This window comes from Artibeus jamaicensis, unplaced genomic scaffold (genome assembly GCF_021234435.1).
Source record: "Artibeus jamaicensis isolate MK-2021 breed Jamaican fruit bat unplaced genomic scaffold, CSHL_Jam_final contig_391, whole genome shotgun sequence".
Lineage (NCBI taxonomy): Eukaryota > Metazoa > Chordata > Mammalia > Chiroptera > Phyllostomidae > Artibeus > Artibeus jamaicensis.
In genome coordinates this window covers 30,176,040-30,196,209 of record NW_026521814.1, presented here as the reverse complement: position 1 = coordinate 30,196,209, position 20,170 = coordinate 30,176,040, and the positions used below count along the sequence as shown (strand labels likewise).

At 38.9% G+C, this 20,170-nt stretch overlaps 1 protein-coding gene across 1 annotated transcript in view; it reads right to left on the bottom strand.

Moving 5' to 3' along the window:
- Nucleotides 1–20,170, bottom strand: part of PLCL1 (phospholipase C like 1 (inactive)) — a 304,465-nt gene that overhangs the window by 41,596 nt on the left and 242,699 nt on the right. The window contains exons 3-4 of the mRNA XM_037167573.2: nt 18,435–18,638; nt 1,758–1,833 (exon numbers count right to left, since the gene is read on the bottom strand). Coding sequence (XP_037023468.2) covers nt 1,758–1,833; nt 18,435–18,638 — 280 coding nt within the window. The remainder of the gene's footprint in view (nt 1–1,757; nt 1,834–18,434; nt 18,639–20,170) is intronic.

Sequence of the window (20,170 nt, the reverse complement as noted above, 5' to 3'; positions counted from 1 at the left end):
GAAGCCAAAGTCTCTCTTCCCTGGAATATCAGTTCACTCCTTGGCGCTAACTAGACCCAGACCAACAAGGTCTAATCTCATTTCCACAGAGCAGCCCTTTCAACATTTGAAGAAAGATATTAAAGCCCACTAGAGTCTTCTCCTTCCCAGATTAAACATTCTAACATGTTTCATTTTACTAATGTCTTTTGTTTAAGGATGACATCCAGGCAGGGCCACTGCATTATATAACTTCCCGGAGTGAAGCTTGCAGAGACCAGGAACACCTATCAGAGCGGGCTTGAGGCAGCCCACATGAGGACCGGACCTACCACCACCCTACTTGTTCCAGCTACTCTGCTTCTATTAATGCGGCCTAAAACCGGATTAACTTTCCCAGTGCTAACATCTCAAACACCGCACCTGGTAAGAGCATGACTGTGGAGCCTGGACTAACGTTGATCGGCTCCACCACTCGCCAGGTATGTGAGCATGAGCAGGTCTCTGGAACTCTATGACTCCATTTCCTCATTGGCAAAATGGTAGAGTGTTTGGCTCAAGGGACTGTGATGAAGACCAAATAAGTCTATATATACAAAGCTCTCAAAGTAGTGCCTGGCACAGAGGAACATTATTTAAGTACTTGGTGTTACTATTTTTGTGCTTCCTATCAACCAAAACAGGGAGGCCGGCTTGTCAGTCATGGAAAAGTGCCATGTTTAAAGTTTGGTCTGGCTTCAAAGGTAAGCTCTACCATGTTTTAATTTGAGATCTTCAGTAAGTCACTCAAGCTTGGAAAATCTCTGGTGCCTCATCTGTAGATTGGGTATAATGATGATTACCTTGCAGAGTTGTTATGAGAACTAACACAGCATATGTGCTTAGGGTATGTGTATGTGCTTATATATCAAGCAATTGTCATTACTGTCATCATCTTCATCATAATCATTACCATGTGTGTGGATCAAGGAGACAGGGATCCAAAAAAGTGAAAAGTACGGGGTTTGGATGAAGATAAACATAAATACAGGTGTGGTCTCACAGATATGTAACCCATATATAACCCATCCCATCTTCAAAAGAAGGACATTCTGAAATTAGGATGAACAAATGAGACAAAAGCCTAGAAGAAGAGAAGGATTATGATTCAAATTGTAAAAATGTAGTGGTTCTTGGGAGGCAATGTGGAACCAGAGCTCACACACCGGGGGTAAAAGGTCTGGGTGGGCTCCCAAACCACAGAAGCAGATTCAGGAACCTCACCATTCCAGACATCAGCCCCATTTGTACACTCTGCGCTAAAGAAAGACTCTGTGTTTTGCCATGTATGATGCCCTTCCATGTATAATGCAGCCAAACTTTCAGGGGAAAAATCTTGCATTTTAATTCAATCATGTATTTATATATTCATTTATTTATGTATGTATTTGTTTATATTTAGATACTTGTTTTTTGTAGAGGAAGTTTAGCATTTATTTTTCAACATGCAGATATTGTTATTGCTTTCTAGAGTGACACTTTTAACACATAAGCACAAATAAAATTACAAACATTTATACAGTACTACCCATGTATATAATTTAGTACTACTCATATATCATGAGCATCCTTATTTTTCCTTCAAAAATTTTGGTAAAAATATGTGCATTATACACAGCAAAATATAGTAAGTGAACTCAAAGTATAAATTATGCCATCAAATATTTGAATTTTAAGGGTTAGAACACAAACTTTAAAAAAAAATCTGTCAGGTATGAGTGAGGGTGGGAGGAGCGTACCTGCCTTCTGGCACTGCACAATCTTCTCCTGGACCGCGTCCGCCATTTCTATGAGAAACCGGCTCTCCTGAATCATCTGTCACAAAAGAAACACCAAAATGTGGCTGTCAGAAATCCTTAACCTGGCTCATCGGAAAGAGTGCATTCAGAGGGACCCACACAGTATGACCGGTAATGGGGAGCCAGGGCCTCAGCCACAAATATGGGAGAGGGAAGGAAAACCTCTGTTCTACCCGCTCTAACACACTGCAGCCACAGTGACCTACCCCATGATTGATTGCTCTAGTCACCTAACATGCTCCTCACGCAACAGGTGTCAAACAAATAACTGCTGAATAAATGTGTACACATTGTTTAGGCCCCAGAAAACACTCATGAATGCCTCTTATTCCACTCCCTCATCCCCCAAATTACAACAACAACATCAAGGCAAGTGGCATTGGAATAACAGCAATGAGATCAGAATAGGGAATCTGATGAGCTAAAGGACTACTGGACAGATGAATGAAGTTGGCAGCTTGGATTTGGGGGGCCCAAAGATGGCAGAGTCCGGTCCTCCCTCTGGAATAATTCCAGCTTCATTGGCAATAATGAGGAGTGGATCAGATCTCAGAGCAACCAACTTGAGAGAGCTTGTAGGACCCAACACTGAGAGGGCTGTCCCTGTCTTCCACATTTGTGTAGGAAACAAATATGTCCAAGAGGTTATTAATATATTGAGTGAAGTAAGGGAAATAAGGCTAGCATTAGAGACATGAAGAAGAGGAAAATCTGTATGTGAAGAAAAGGAAAGATAATCATAGGTAAAGAAATTGTGATCAGAAAGACGAGGATGGGGCCCTTTAAAAGAAATGTTTCAAGAAAGACAACTGATAGGCAACTTAACACTTCCTGAATTTATTCAATTCTCAATAAATGTTGTCTAGCTTCATCTGGCTATGCTATGTTTATCTGTCTGGCTCAATATTCCGAGGGGAGTTAGTTCAAGGCAGAATTCAAAGTGGGCATAAAAGGTCTTCAGGAAGACATTTTGATGTCAGATGCTGTTGAACAGACTGGTCTTGTGTAATCACTTTCATATAAAAAGTGGTTTATGATTACAGATTGTCAAATGGAAAAAAACACTGAATCACAAACTTTTAGTACATAAAAACTCCACGAGAGTAAAATCCTATCATTTATTCAGTTAGTAAGTGTCTATTCAGCAGCCATTATTTGTGAGCACTATGGAAAGTAGAGGGATAGGAAGCATAGATGAGCAAAAACAGACACATCTCTGTCTCCATGGAGCTCATAGTCTAACAAGGAAGTCTATTCAAATGAGTAAAATATGATAATCAATTAAACCAAACAAAATTCATCTACTTATATATTCTGCCCACCATAATTAGTATAAAGTGACTTATTTGAAGGGCTAAATTGACTATCAAAACCATAATACCAGGTGCTCAAGAAGGTCTCATTGAGTCAAACTTTTGGACTGTATTAGTCAACCCTTTCAATTTACCAAAAGAAGTAGATTGCTTGTGAATAACAAGTTATCAAGTGGTTAATAGTAGCCTGAGTCACTATAGTTTCCAAGTGAATGGAATTTACAGGCAGAGAAAGATTTAATATTAAGGCAATCTAAGTTAGTCTTTCCTAAGCTTAGCACCCACAACATGCAACATCAAGTGAGTTTTTATAATACTTTCAGAAGTTATCAGAGGTTCCAATTACTCAAGTAGTAGAGAAAATGTTTTCGTAAAATTTAAGCAAAGGAAATATTAATTTAAAAAGACACATTCTATGACTTTACTAAGAATAAAGTAGGTAATATTCTATGTACTTTTAGAATCATTTAATTTTAAGCCTAAAAAATCTAAGCTATCATGATCAACACTTTATTTATATAAAAAAGGAAACTAAGACTTATAGGAGTTAAAATTCTTGCCCCTCCCAAAACAGAGCTCATTAATGATCAAGATGGAATTAAAATCCGAGTTTCCTGTCATCTCTCTTACTTTCAAGAAAAAAACAGCACCCTTTTATTTTTGTTTGGCCTGGCCATGTTCCCTGTGAGAGTATGTGCCTTCATGTACACACAATATTTTGAGTCTGAATGGAACATTCCAAAGTCACCAGGCCCAGCATGCCAGAAAAAAACATGAGGACATGCCCATAACTAATCCACTTCAACCAGAATCAAACATATGCTTTTGAAGAAAAGTGCAAAAAGAGAGAGAGAGAGAATAAGGTTGGTAATTTCTCTTGTTAATATCTTGACTGTCGTTATATACTCATTTCTTTTTTGGTTTTGTTCTAGATAGAGAATAGATGATACCATTCTCTAATTAAAAAGAAACAACATTTTTATTGATTTGTGACCAGTTTTCATGGCAGTATTTTACTGTCTTCTCAGCGCTAACAATGAAAAGAATGCACTTCCTGCATCCACACACTCTTCGTAACAACCCAAGAGGGAAGTGCCCTCTTTACCAAGGCTAACTCTCCCACCTACACTTCCTTCCGATCCCACCTCTCTCCTGCTTCCCTCGGGAACCCATTCCTAATGAGCCCTTCTTTTTTTCATCCACAACCTCTACCTCTCCCCTAGTTTATTCCCTTCTCCTGTGGTCAAATCCTACCGGGCCTCAAAGCTCACTTCAATGCCCACCTTCCACTGGTGTCCTGATTCTCCCTTCCCTCCTCTTTTACCTCCAAAATCTCAGAACATTCCATTTTTTTAATCCTCACCCAAGGATATGTTTTGATTGATTTTAGAGATAGAGGAGGGAGGAGAGAGAAACATCGATGTGAGAGAAAAACATCACTCAGTTGCCTCCCTGTACACACCACAACCAGGAATTAAACCTGTAACCTAGGTATGTGTTTTCACGAAGAATCAAACCCACAACATTGTGGTGTACAAAACAACAGTCCAATCAACTAAACCACCCAGTCAGAGCAGCAGAACCTTCTATTTTTTAGTCTGTTACAATTTTTTTTTTACTTAAATTACAATTAATTGTTTCCCTCTATTATCTCCCATCCCTCACTTCCCCAGTAAATTGTAATTCCAGTAGAACGGGTACCCTACCTTATTCGTCTTTATTCCCAAATACATCTATCCATTGATATAACCACTTTTTTCCTATTTTACTTTGTGATACTTATTTCTTCCATACATATATTATACATGCATGTATGCACAATCAAATATTTAATTATTTGATCATTTCTTTGATCATAGTTATCTTTTTTGAACTCTTCTAATCTCACTTTTTGCTCCTAGTCTTTTTTCTAGGCTTCTCCATTTTTCTATAATCTTACATGCTCTTTCAGATTAAGCACTGAAAATAAATACAAAGCTTTTAACAGAATAATCCCTACAGAAAATATCATTATTTTCTATATCAAAAAATAAATTTTAAAATTTTATTAATGATTTGAGGTACAATAAAGTCAGGACCAAAACATACAACAAATTAAATAACTCAAGTTCTCTTCAAAAGCCCCCAAGTAAGATTTGTTAACCCCATACCGTAAGAAGTTTGTTTTTCCCAGTGTCCAATAGATCACTTCATAAAGAGACAGTCAAGTGGTCTGTAGCCTCCCACATAGAAGGACATCCCTTTGACATTCTCTAGAGCAGGGGTGTCAAACTCATGTACCCGGGGGTCGTCACATCAGCCTGGCGGTTGCCTCTGAAGGACTGAAATAATTTTAGGACTATATAAATGTAAATACTCCTTAACTATTAAGGAGCTGAAATTACATTCAGCCCTCTGCAGGCAACCACGAGGCTGACATGGCCTCCAGTGAACATGAGTTTGACACCCTTGCTCTAGAAAATAGCCTAAAATCCACTAGTCATAAAAGTCACAACTTTCACTCTAAAATACCTCATCATTGATATTCGCAGAACTTAAAAATCACAGCTCATATGAACTTTTCTCAAAAGAGCATTTTGTCTTCTCTGTAATTTCCTTCATTGCATTTAGAAAGATAATTTTATTTGATTCTCCACAGCCAACTTCCAATAGTACTTGTAGACAAAAAAAATAAGATGGATGGCTGAAATGTACCAATAATTCTAAACCACATTTGTATTAAGAATTTCAAACCTTCTCCCAGCCAAGTAACTTATCTAAGTTTTTAGAAGAGGAAAATGGTTAAGTTTCATCTTCTTTCTAGCTCTGTACAGAACCTGCCAGAAGTGGCATATAAGGTGAAAAGCCAAGGTGAGAAGCATGCCCTCACATAACCCTCCAGGTGAGGTGACGTCAGGACACCAAGCCAGCCAGCGCTAGGTTGACTCAAATGGTAGAATCTGGCAGGAGCCTGATTTACTTGTCCGATGCCTCAGCCTCAGCTCCCAGTTGCCTTTGCCTGTTGTGATAACACAAAGAGCTTTTCTTTGGTTCTGTCGCTTGAATATCTCCTAATAGATCTTATTTCCTTGACAGTGCTTTGTATCTAAAAGAATAGAGGATTTACCCAGATAAAGGGTGGCATTAGATGTCCTCAACAGGGGTGTGTAAAGTTGTCAGTTAAGATTAAAATCATTTATTTAAAATGAAAACAGTAACACTTTTACTCAGAGATGGACTACATTGTCCACCTGTGTGAAAAAAAAAAAGTATCTTCCCAGCTCTTCCCACTGGGGAGTTGGTTCCAACTGCCTGGGATCGCTGCAGAGTCAATGCAACTATTTAATGGCCCTGAAAAGATGAGCTTCCATCACATCATGACTCACAGATCTCCCACAGACTCCAAGTTTCTTAGGAATTACATCTAAATTCCTAGAACCACAGAACTTCATATACAGAAGTCACCTTAAAAACTGCCATGGACATGCCCTGGCTGGTATAGCTCAGTGGATTAAGCGCAGGCCTGTGAACCAAAGGATTGTGGTTCAATTCCCAGTCACGGCATATGTCTGGGTTGCAGGCCACTTCCCAGCAGGGGATGCACAAGAGAGGCAAACATACATTGATATTTCTCTCCCTCTCTCCTTCCCTTTCCCTCTAAAGATAAATAAATAAAAATTTTTAAAAATACCTTAATATATTTTTTAAAAACATGGATAATTTCATTTTACAGATAAAAAAAGCTGTCCCCCAAACTGACCAGCCTAAATGCACACAGCTAATTAGCGAAATAGTTGAGTCTAGACCCCAGGCACCCTGGTGGAGCAGACCTAAACTAATAAGTTATTCCATGATTATGGGTATTATATTAAAGCACAGAATTCCTATTGTAAATGCATGTTGGTGATTAACATTTAATGAAGTAGAATTCATCAAGTAAATCATCATGAAAATACATTTTTCCGTGACTACGTGTCCCTGCAGGTCTAATTTGCAGCATCAACAACTATAAACATTCTTCCTACAAAACCTAGAAAGGAATGTACTTACCTTTACGTCCTATCTTTACACCTACTGCTTTTTCAAGAAGGAGTTACCAGATTTGGAAAATCAGTCACATTAGAATATGTGAGTCAATAAAAAACCAATCTATTCTAGACCAATTTCATTCTCTTCCCTTAAAAACAGTGATGCAATTAATCTATCTCCTACCTTCCTTCTGATCAAAACACTGGGTGTTAGTTTTGGTTCTATAGCGACTCATTTGTTCAGATTGCTTAAAATAAGACTTAAATTTTATTAAACTTGGCATATTTTAACATTTGATTGCTATTACACTTATGTTTGCTAACTAGAATGAAGGTAATTTCTTTTAATTTTTAATTTCTTAAAAAAATTAAGTCCAATAAAAGAAATGTGAATAGATGGGCATCTTTTGTTTTTCAGCAAAGTCAGTCCTATCTAGGCTGTTAGTTTTCGGTGAAAGAACAACACACCTAAGGTGGGAACATTTGCAAGCTTATCTATCAGAGGTCCACAGCCTTTGGTGTGTGTGATGTATTCTCTGTCCCAGGACCTACTCTGCGTCGCATTTCCAAGCCAGATTTAGGACGGCCCAGGACAAGAGCACTCGCGTGGAGCAGGCTAATGGACTTCCAGCTCCACATTCGATGGCAACGGGAGCTGCTTCAAGTGAGCTGCTTTCTGAAAAAGGGATCATTTTCTCGAGTTCTGTTTCCCAGCCATTGTCAGCTATATATTGAGTAACCATTAGAAATGTTTGATTTTGTCCAGCTATCATTAAAATTTAGCTAATACATAAAATTAACAGGTGACTAACCTTCGTGAACCTTCTCCAAAATTTTCAGGCCAATGTGAGTACCTCATACTGCCTTTAACTAAAAATGTTGCAAGAATTTGAATATTCAGGAATGTAAAGTGAACTTTGAGGATACCAGCATGATAATCCACAAAGGACCTCACCTGAAATACTGGCTTACTGACGTGTCTCTGACACCCAGTGTCTTTGGTACCCTGGTACCAAGTGGGGATGTGGTCAACCTTCGAAGTGCTGACAATTCCCCCCATCACACAAAAAATGCTTCAGAAGACACTGCCACACTCACAAGAGTAAAGGAAGTTTCAGTGCACTAAATGCACAACATCTTGTTTCTAAATAACCAGCTCTGGATGGGCACATGCCAGCAGGCTCTTCTTTTTCTAGGTTCAATGACTACATAAGCCAACATACTTTTTAAAATGCAGACTAATATAAAGGTCCATGTAAATTTTATAATGAGAGAGGGGGATGGAAGAACAGTGTCTTTACTTATCTAATTTCAATTTAAATTAATTTCAATAAGCGAAACTACTGCAGACATACCTACAACTTTTTCCCATCCTGAGGCTCAATATATCTTGGTAATAACACTGACAGAAGAGAATGTACTTAACCCGACTCACCATGGTTGGCTTAATTGGGACACCTGCCAGTATACTGATTCCATTGCAAGAGTCATTCAAGACAGCAATCAGTTCCTTATGCTAGATTCCTGGTCACGCTAACACAATCAACCACTCACCAGATCGCACCCCAACTGACTCAGTAAAGGATTAAATAACCTTTGACTCATGTCCTGTACATTGTTTTGTTTTCTTTTTTAACTTCAGAAAATCTGGTGCCCTTACCACAGTACATTTTTAACTTTTATGTTAATGATAGATAAGTAAGCACGGAAGTTGCTTTCAGAAAATGCTTTGGGTTCATTTTTTCCAGTTGCAGTTCCCTGTAACTCTTCCACCTCTGAACATTATATCCAAAATACCAACTACCCAAAAGTCTTCACATTAATCTAAAACACTTAAAAGGACCAAACATGTTAGGCAAATACTTTGTGTCTATGCATTATAAACCAGACCAGTGAGAACATTAGAAAAATTAAAATTCAGCTATCTAAATAAAAAGTCATATAAATGTTAGATAATGTTTTCATTTAAAAATTATTTGTAAATAAAATCTTGCTGACATGCTGTAAGAGTGAGTGTAGCAGGTATATTACAAATCACTGTGAAAAGTCCATCATAGGACTCAGGTCCTTAGACTCAATGGGCTCAGGACATAAAATATCATCTGGTTCACTCGCCAGACCCTGTGTGTCTCTACTCCTTTCCTTTACAGGAGGTATCCCCTGCCTTCCTATCATGATTTCCCATTTCTTCAAAGACAGAAATTTGGCTTCATACCATTTCTTTTCCCCAGTACCCTGCACAGTAACGGGTATCCAAATCGTGTTTGTTGAGCTGACTCATCAAAATCATAAAGATGCAAAAATAATGTCAAAAGAGAAAGTGTTTACAAGTGGCAAACATGCGTTCCTATCTCATTTTATTTATATTTCTCTCAAGTCAAAGAGCTGTCATGCTTCACACTATGGCTATTTGTGCTGGTATCTGTCTCTGTTTATACATGTCTGCATTACATAGAATCTAGCAAAGTTCTTTATACATGGCAGACACTGACTGTCATGAATAAATTCAATAAATGAATCTTTTCTTCACGAGGTAAGTTTTGCTGGAGGTTAGAACAAAGGGCTGGACATTGATAGGGAGGGAATTAAGGCTGGGAAGACATTGCAGGTGGAAGAGAATGGAAGTGCAAAGGATGGAGAACGAGAAAGGCACAGCAAATTCAACACTTGATTGGAGGAGGGGGTTCGAACAGAAGGAAATGGAAAGTGAAGATGGCAAAAGAGCACGCAAAGCTAGGTAAAAATCCAACAAAAAAGCGTTTGGTGATGATCATACCAACTATTGAATTAGGGGAAAATAAAGTCTAGATGGGGGACGAGTTTGCCTACAGAAAAATTCAAGCAGGAAGAGAAAGAAGGGAGCCTGCTGAGAACCTTGAGTAAGTCAATGTAAAAAATGGATACATAAGAGTAATGCCATGAGGAAAGAAGCAACAGATACCATTGATACTGAATTGTTAATTTAAAAAAACCTTATTGGAGTTAATATGGAGAGAATTTGGAAAGGATCTGGAGGAATTAAAGACCACTGGCACAGGGGTATCTTTTGCATTGGTCAGAAAAGAGTGAATGAGTAGCTTAGGGAATAAAAAGATTAACCCAGTTTTAAACCCATTAAATTTCTTTTGTTTGTTTTTGAGACACCCAAATGATGTCTTGTAATCAAATGTAGAAATTCGACCAAAGTAACATGTTAGGGCTGGGGCTAGAGATGGGTTTCTAAAATAATATTCAATCTATATGCATAAAAAGGACACTTTTTTTTAAAGAAAGAAAAAAGCCAAACCTATTCAAACAAATTTGGATAGTATTCTACTGAAATTGCCAAGTATTTTTCAGTGTAATCACCCACCATTGTCACCATGTATCAAATGATGGGGCACACAAGCAGATCACCTATCATAGACTCGCAGGCCTGGCCATGAGCTACTGGAACACAGGGCGCACTGTACAGTGGCTCGAATGCAGAAGGAGCTCCATGAATGTTTATATAATTAAATATCTCCTTTCCTCATTCTCACAGTAGCCAACACTTTCCATAAACAAACCCGAGAACAAGATTAACCCTAAACAAAAATAACAGCAGCAACAACAAAAACCTCACATCCTATCACTTTGATTTGCAAAACATAATGGTACTGCATTAACAGCCTCTAAGGACCTAGCAGTGACACCATGGCTCTATCAACTTCAGTGGGATGGGTTCTAAGAAAAAGTGAAAATCCACAGTGGGAAAGTGATGTTTATTCTTTCAAAGACCTGACCCTCACCCACCCCTCCCCCAAAACACAGTTCAATAAATGGATAAGTCACTGTGAAATGGTGTTCTGATTTTAAATTAAGTTCTTGGGACAGAACTGAAAAACGGTCCTGACGACCACAGAGCCACCAGAATGGCACTGCAGCCAGCTGTCTACAGCTGTCACCTGCTCTCCGCTGTGTGCCCTGAGCTTGGCGAGGAGGCATCGATCCTGCCGTCAGCTTTCAGGGCCTGTGCCACTTGCCTGAGTGACTGATTGGTAATGTCCCCAGTTTGCTTTCATGCTTTTCAGAAGCCATCACTTCCCACCTCTGGCTGTGACATATGTTTGGTATCAGGAAAGTCGCCTCTGCTTCAGTTGCACTAAATGTCTTCTAAGCATTGGCATAGCTACTTCCCTATGCAGTGTATTAAGGGAGATTGTAGAGAGGGCTGCTCCGAAGACAAATTGCATTTACTTGAGCCTCTCCCTCACCCAGACTTGGAGAACCCTCTGCCACGGGGATCTCCTCCTTCTCCCAGTTGAAAACCTGCTGGTGGGACGGAGTCCGTTGAATTCATTCAAAGGTACAAATTACTGACATCCCATGTGCTCCTACACACAGGGAGTGCTTTGCATTTTAAAAGAGATGAGTGTCTCTTAAAGGAATTGACTGAAATTTTGAAATTTCAAGTGCCAAGGAGCAGATAGAAAGATATGTTTTAAATAAGATATGGATGGAGGTGAAGAGGTATCTCCTGAAACAATGCCATGTAAAGAACTCTATTCTGCCCCAGATATATTTGGGTTTTGATTACTCAATATCAACACAGACACTACAATAATGCTATAATTGCAATGGTAATGTTAAAGTGACCTTTAACACTGAATAATTTTTAAAACCCTAAGAGGAAAACATTTCCAAATCTTAAATTTAGCCAGAAGTTTGGTAAGATTTGGGGTCAACTGGGGTCATTAGAGAAAAGGCTAAATTTAGAAAAAGTCTGTGTGGATGAACTCCGGGTCAATGTTTTCTAAAATATTTTCATTTATTTCCTCTTGATAAATAGTATAGTTTCATGCAATTAGGTTAGCTTTCAATAAGCATGGGTTACCTAGTTTCTTGATTCGTTTCTTTTGGTCCTGAAATAAGCCAAACATTTGCATCTGTTTAGGAATGACTTCAGGTGGCTTGTTATTCTAAACCCGTTCTGTATATTTTAGCGGTTACAACTTTTTCTGTTGGGTGGCATAATATACAATTCATTACCAATTTTGAGAAATCCTAACATTTAAGCAAGTCGAGTCTAGGTTGAACATGCAAGTTCACTTTAGAGTATCTGCCCCTTACTACCACCACTACCACCACCCACCACACCACCACCACCACCACCACCAGGCAATAAACCCTGGATTTGTCTTCGGCATTAGTCACCCAAGCAAGTTTTTATTAATGTCTATGAGGTTTTTTAAGACTTTATTTTTATGAGAAGTTTTAGGTTTCTATAACAATTGAACAGAAAAAAAACAGTTCCTACATACCCTCTCACCCCACCCTACCCCCAGTTTTCCCAACTGTTAGCACCCTGCCTGCAGTAGTGTGGTGCAAACGTCACAGTTCATGAGCAAACACTGAGACATTTTTATTAGGTAAAGTCCACAGGTTACACTAGGGTTCACTCTTTGTGTTGTACATTCCATGGGTTTGTACAAATGCATGATGACATGTACTCACTACTCCAGTATCATAGAGAATAGCTCCACTGCCCTGAAATTCCCATGTGCCCCATGTTTATCTCTCCTTCCCTCACCCCACCTCTCCTGGCCCCTTGCAACTGCTGGTCCTTTTACTGTCTCTGTAGTTCTGCCTTAGTCTATGGGTTTGTAACTTTGTGGATAAGACAGGAAGCAACTTAGCTAGGGTGATGTCATGGAGGTAAAACAGAGGGGATTTAAAGATTTACCATAAAGCACATTCAATGACAGCATGGGAACTACACTATCTTCAGCAAGAATAGATGCTTTTGTTTACTTTTGATTCAACTAACATCAATTGGTAACACAGTACAGGCCAGCGCTGCCTTTACTGCCAGAGATAACAGTAGTAAGCAAGACAGGCAGGGTCTCTGCCCTCACAGTTATGCTCTCAAACTGAGGGGGAGAGAAGAACAGAAATTAAACAAAAGTCAAACAAAATCTTTTTCAAGGCTGCGAAGTAGAATGATGGAAATCAGAGTTAGGAAATAAAGTGACAGGTGGATATAGTGTTTAGAGACAGCTTCTCTGAGGACATGACGCAAATTAAGAATGAAAGAATATGAAGCAACTATCCGTGCAGGACAGAACTTTTTAGGCAGATGAAACCGCAAATAAAATGGCCTAGAGATGAGAACAAGCTTGTTGCTCTGACTGAAGAAAGAAAGCAATCCCATTTGACACAGGGACTGAACCAAGGAGAGAGTATGAGGGGAGGCTGGGAGAGGCAGGCAGATGGGCAGTCGAGGTCAGATCCTAGATGGCCCCACGGGCCACAGTGGAGTTTCCATGTTATTGTGCTGGGAAGCCACTGGGTAATTTTTTAAAATATTTTATTTATTTATTTTTAGAGAGAGGGGAAGGGAAGGAGAAAGTGGGAGAGAAACATCAATGTGTGGTTGCCTCTCATGTGTCCCCTTTTTGGGACCTGGCCTGCAACCCAGGCATGTGCCCTGACTGGCAATAGAACCGGTGACCCTTTGCTTCACAGGCCCATGCTCAATCCACTGAGCTACACCAGCCAGCAGACACTGGGTGCTTTTAAAGCAGGAAAGTGACACGATCTAATTTATATTTTTAAATGATCACTCTGCATCTACAGAGTATCTTAGGGGACATCCTTAAGTACTAACACTAATGCACTAAGAATATTAAAAATGCCAATAAATACAATACAAGCCCTAGAAAATAAACATGGCATTTTGACATTCAAGGCCAAGATCATCATGACATGTATCGTCCCACCTACCCCACTCCCTAAAGAAACAAACAAAGAGATGTCAGTAGTGTTTTTGATCCCATCCACAGTCTACTGAGATTACCGTTTGGTGGAAGGATATTTAATACACTCAAACCACGAACAAAATTTTAAAAAATCATTCCACAGGAAACCATAAATGAAGACATCATTACAAGCATTTCTGCTTTCCAATGTAGCTTTTTGTTTTAAGTTTTGGAAAATCATACTGTGCCTGCAATTAAAAATTGCATTTTAAAAATATAAATGAGAAGTGGCTAATGTGCAGATTTGGCTCCAGCAGACAAAACTGGAACAGAACCCATTGGACACTTGGGGGTGTGCAATGGAAACTGGCCAAATGCAGTCGAGGTGCTTTGCTGCTTATTACAAGCCCAGCTCCAGGGGACCCGGCTCCCCTCTCAGGAATAATTTTTCTTTCTTTGCTTTAAAGGGACTTGAAAGAATAAGTGATTTCTACTGTCTGTCTCTATGGCAACTAGTACCCTAATTTCACCTCTTAGATGGCAATTATACCTATTCACTGAAGAGCTTTCAGTTCCCACTTTTCTGATGAAAAATTGATTTCATGAAAAATGAGATATAGGCACTAAGCGAACTTTCCCCCCAGCAACCGTGAAGTACAGTTTAAAAGAGGTGTAATCACTCATTAACAGAGTACACTCTGTCGGGTTTGTTCTGTTCCACTTGTAGGGTGTCTATCCCAAATGTTTTTCCTCTACTTGTTTTTCAATGATAAAACATTATTCTTTTTTCCCTTAACACTTATTTTTATTCAACTATGAAAATTACTCAGGTTTATTATAAAAAGTTTGGGAAATACAAAAAGTATGAAAAAGAATACATGAGAAGAAATTCACACCCCTTATTTGAAAACAATCACTATAATATCCTGCTAGCATTTTACAGATGCAGTTTAAATACTATAGAGTATATTTTTGGAACCAGACTTTTTCACAAAATATAGTATGAGAAGTTCTCTACCTCATTATATATTCTTCTAACGCATGATTTTAATTGTTTCAAAGGAGCCCATAACATTGTTTACTATATTTTATTTAACCAATCCCTCTATGTTGAAATTTTTAAGTTTAAATGTTTATGTACAAATCTGTTGGCTTAGAATAATACCCTGGAAAGAAAATGTATAGATCAAATAAGATAAACATTTTTAATTCTATTGCCAAATTTTCTCCCCCTAAATTATATCAATTTATTTTCCCCTTAGTGGATGGCAATATCTACTTTCTTAAATTCTTTATCAGAGGTGCTGTTTTTTAAAAAAATGCCAATTTAATGGAGAGGGGAAGTATCTCACTACATTTATTTAATATCTTTAATTAAAAACTTATTTTATAGTTAAATATGTTTTTACATTTCTGTTATATTTTTAAAATATTTATTTTATTGATTATGCCATTATATTTGTTCTATTTCCCCCCTTCATTTCCCTCCACCCTGTACACCCCTCCCCACCATTCCCCCCCCTTTAGTTCATGACCATGTGTCTCAGGTTCTTTAGATTCTATATTTCCCCTACTATTCTTACCCTCCCTCCTATCTATTTTCTATCTACAGTCTATACTGCTTATTTTCTGTACCTTCTCCCCCCTTCTCCTTCTCCCACTCCCCTGTTGCTAACCCTCCATGTGATCTTCATTTCTGTGGTTCACTCCTGATCTAGCTGTCTTCTTAGTTTGCTTTTGGTTGTTAATAACTGTGAGTTTGCTGTCCTTTCACTGTTCATCTTTTTTATCTTCTTTTTCTTAGATAAGTCCCTTTAACATTTCATATAATAAGGGCTTGGTGATGATGAACTCCTTGAACTTGATCTTATCTGAGAAGCACTTTATCTGTCCTTCCATTCTAAATGAAAGCTTTGCTGGATAGAGCAATCTTGGTTTTAGGTCTTTGGTTTTCATGACTCGGAATACTTCTTTCCAGCCCCTTCTTGCCTGTAAGGTGTCTTTTGAGAAATCCACTGACAGTCTGATGGGAACTCCTTTGTAGGTGACTGTCCCCTTATCTCTTGCTGCTTCTAGGATTCTCTCCTTCATTTTAATCTTGGCTAATGTAATGATGATGTGCCTTGGTGTGTTCCTTCTTGGGTCCAAGTTCTTTGGGACTCTCTGAGCTTCCTGGATTTCCGGGAAGTCTATTTCCTTTGCCAGATTGGGGAAGTTCTCTATTATTTGTTCAAATAAGGTTTCCACTCGTGACTGTTCCTCTTCCCCTGCTGGTACCCCTATAATTCGGATGTTGGAGTGTTTAAAGATGTCCTGGAGGTTCCTAAGCCTCTCTTCATTTTTTTGAATTCTTGTTTCTTCATATTTTTCTGTTTGGTCATTTTTTCCTTCCTTCTGGTCTGCTCCCTTGATTTGATTCCCAGTTTCCTTTCCATCACTATTGGTTTCCTGTACATTTCCCTTCATTTCAATTAGTTTAGCCTTCAGTTGTTCCTCTAATTTGTGGTTAAAATCCACCAGTTCTGTGAGCATCCTGATCACCAGTGTTTTTTTGAACTGTGCCTCTGATAGGTTGGCAATTTCTTGATCACTTAGATTTATCGGCTCTGGGGCTCTGAGTTCTTGAGCCACGTTTTGATCTGTTCGGACTGTTATGTTTGAGGAAAGGCGCCTTAGATGTTCACCAGGGCGGGGCCACCAGGTAGCTGGGTTGTGACACTGTATCTGGGGGCAGGGTCAGAGAGGGAGCAATGGCAGTCCTCACCATTCACCCCCCCCACCTGTTTATCTGCAGGCAAATGTGCGACTGAGGTCAACCAGCTGCCCCACGCCTTCCCTGGGTCCGCCCATAGCAACCCTGCACCTGGGATCCATGCCTTCGGCTGCCTGCGAGCCACCTGGGTCAGGGGATCTTTTTTGCCTGACCCGCTCTCTCACCGGTTTAGCTGAGCGGTTCATTGTTTTTGGACTCCATATTATTCGATTTTCTGTGGCTTGGCTGCGTTTATTGTTGTTAAAACTTTATTGTTTTTAGATTTTGTTGTGCGAGGAGGTAGTGTTTCCACCTACTCCTCCATCTTGGCGGAAGTCCCATTTCTATTATATTTTTAAGGAGAAGAAATATAGGAATTTCCTGTTCACCTCTGAGACAAAGACTATTTGTTATTCCCTGACACCCATAGTCTCTCCATTTCTGAGTAACTGAAGAGATGACTTTCAGTTGGACATTTAGAAAAACAGTCATCCCTCACTGTATTGCAGTTCACTTACTGTGTCTTCACTGTATCGTGCGTGATACAGTGAAGCTGCAATAAGTGAACCACGATATAGCATGAGATGACTGTATACTTCACTGGTGAGTATCCATATAGAACTTTATGTTGTTAAAATTACGTAGGTTTAAGAGTGTAGAAAGTGTTTAAGAGCATATGAAGTGTTTACAAGAGTGTGGGAAAGGTTTATAGGAGTGTGGAAAGGGCTTATAAGACCTTAAAATATATGTAAATAGTAAAATAAATATAGCACCGCTACTTCACGGATTTTCATCTATCATGAGGGTCTCTGGAATGTAACTCCCGCGATAGGTGAGGGATGACTGTAAAGGCATTTCCCATCCTCTTTTGCATCTAAGGGTGTCTATGTGCCAACTCCAGGCTGAAATATGAGCAAAAATGACCTATGCTATTTCAGAGAAATTGCCTAAAAGGGGAAGAATATGTCCTATATTTCCTCTGTATCATCCCTGTTAGTTGAAATGTAGAAATGATGGTTGGAGCTTCAGCAGCCATTTTGGACCATGAAGATGGCACAGGGAGCTAGAGGAAGCCTGGGTTTCTAAGAACTTTGAAGAAGTGCCACCTTGAATGGATGGTCTCCATAATTTAATGTGAGAAAATAAAACTTTGTGTTTTTAAGCCATGATTGGCTTACATTTTTAGTTTCATGAAGCTGAACTTGATCCTAATATAAGATTTTCCCCCATTTTTAAATTAATTTTTAAGTACTTTTTTATTTTAATGATATTAACTTTATCCATCTTACACAGTACAAATTTTACCAGTTTGTCATTTGCTCCTTAATTTGTTTACAGAATAAGAAAATGCAAATAGTTATTCTTAAATTTAACTGCCACACAAATCTATTATACATTCAGAAAAATTAGAGAATAACATTAGCGTAAAAACATAAATTCCTAAAAAATATTTTGTCTCAACCATCATAAGGCAGCACTGAGGCATAAGTCTCCTTCCTATGGGTAGGCAATTAAATGGTTTCACTGCAGGCTGAAGTCACTTAGATGATGAGATGTGTATACTTTTGAGGACTTAATCAATAATTCATTCTTTGTTAAAGCAGAGATTTTCCATTTGCAACATGTAGAGCCCTGGGCTGAAACCACAGCCTCAGAGGTCTCCACTGGAGCTTGGGGAAGCTGAGTGGGCCAGCTCTGCCTGTCACCCCCCAATTCGGGTTTCAAAGGCAATCCCTCTGGGTTATTCATGAGAATTGCACAAAAGAGCCTCTGCAATATGATTTCACACACACACAGATAAGAAACACAGAGTCATAATTTCCTACCAGATCATAAGCAGCCAGCATCTTTTTCTGCACATCTGGAATTGCCCCCAGAGGCTCCAGATAAGGAAAGTTGTCTTTCATCACAAGCAAGACTGAGGGAGTATTGTCACTGGTGATGAGCCGAGAGGACAGAGTCAACAGGCATTGCTTCAGACTGGCAATTGGAGAAAGTCCACACAGTTCCTTAATGGACACTATGGCATTCTGTGAAGAAGAAAACATAGAATTACACTTCTGACCACAGGACACGCCACCCCAGCACTTCCAGGTTAACACAAAAGTATATTCATTAAAAGCACACTCTTAAATACATATGTAACTTGAAGCAAAATGCATTATAACCAAGCAAAAAATGTGATACACACGGAGGTAATGCAGAGCTAATTCACTATTAGCTCTCGTCTGCCTCAGCTTCTATCACCTGCCACAAATATACCACAAAGCAAAGGAGATTATGACCCAAGGCTACACAGTGCTTTTCAAAGCAGGGCACCGGAATATTCACACACATTTGCATTAGCTGGTCGTGAATATCTTATTTGATTTGTATCATGATGATCATAAAAACATGTCTGTGGCCGTACATCAGAGTGCATCTGCTTTGAGCCTTTCCCCTCAAGGTAGCAGGCTGTCACTACTCACCACCCCCTCTGACTAACCATCAGCGGTACTCCTTTGTCAGACCAACAGAAATGTGCTTGGCAGATGCACATACAAAAACACGTTTCAGAGAGAGCTGCATTTGTCCATGTCACAGGCTTTTTAAAAATCATTTGAAATAAGAATTATGAGTATTCTGTTGTATTAACAGTGAACAGTGCCTAACTTTATATGTGCCTGGTGGGTTTAGTGACAATGATGGCATTCATTTCTCTCCTGATTAGGCTCCAAGTTATCTTTAATCCAAAAGACTTTGTGTTGAGATCATATAAAATATCAATGCTACTTGGAAAAACGTTTTCCATAGCCAAGTCTCCTTAATACACACTTTAACTACATAATATATGCAAAGGATATATTCAAGAATTATATAGAAATATATAAAATCTACCTTTAACATATACAGTTAAGTATAAAACTGACATAACTAATCTAATATAGGAATTTATAAAACCTATAGAATTGTGTCATAAAAAGTCATTAGAAGATGCCACTATTTGCAGCCTTTTTTAAATCATCCTTACCACGTAAGTGTTTGTGTGTGGTTTACATACCATATTAATTTTTGCTATTTTGGCTGTTTAAAATTGTTTTAAGCCCATCCCAGAATTACTCTGGGAAGTAATTTAAAAGTAAAGTTTTCACCAAGTACTGGGTGAGGGGTTCAGCATCATGTGACTAAAAACCATGAACAATCATGGATTTTGGGAGTAGGCAACTCTGGATTTAAAGCCCAACATTGCTATTTATTAACTGCAATATTTGGGAAATTACTTCTCTTCAAGTTTGTTTTCTGTCTTGAAAGTAGGGATTTTTTGGTGAGGGTTGCCATTAAAATATTAGCTAAAGGAGCAAATAAAGTACACTGAAAATAATCCTCTCTTGTTTTGCTCTTGTACACAGACCACTGCCGCTCTTGCAACCAGCACTTTGCACACTGTAGGAACTTAGTACTTGTTGTTTCATTGCTTCACAGTTATGTAAGCCCAGAATAAGTACATCACACAGTGTTGAAGAAAGAAGTTTGCAGCCACCTCTGATTACAAGCCATTGATGAACAGAAAGAAACCTTGAAT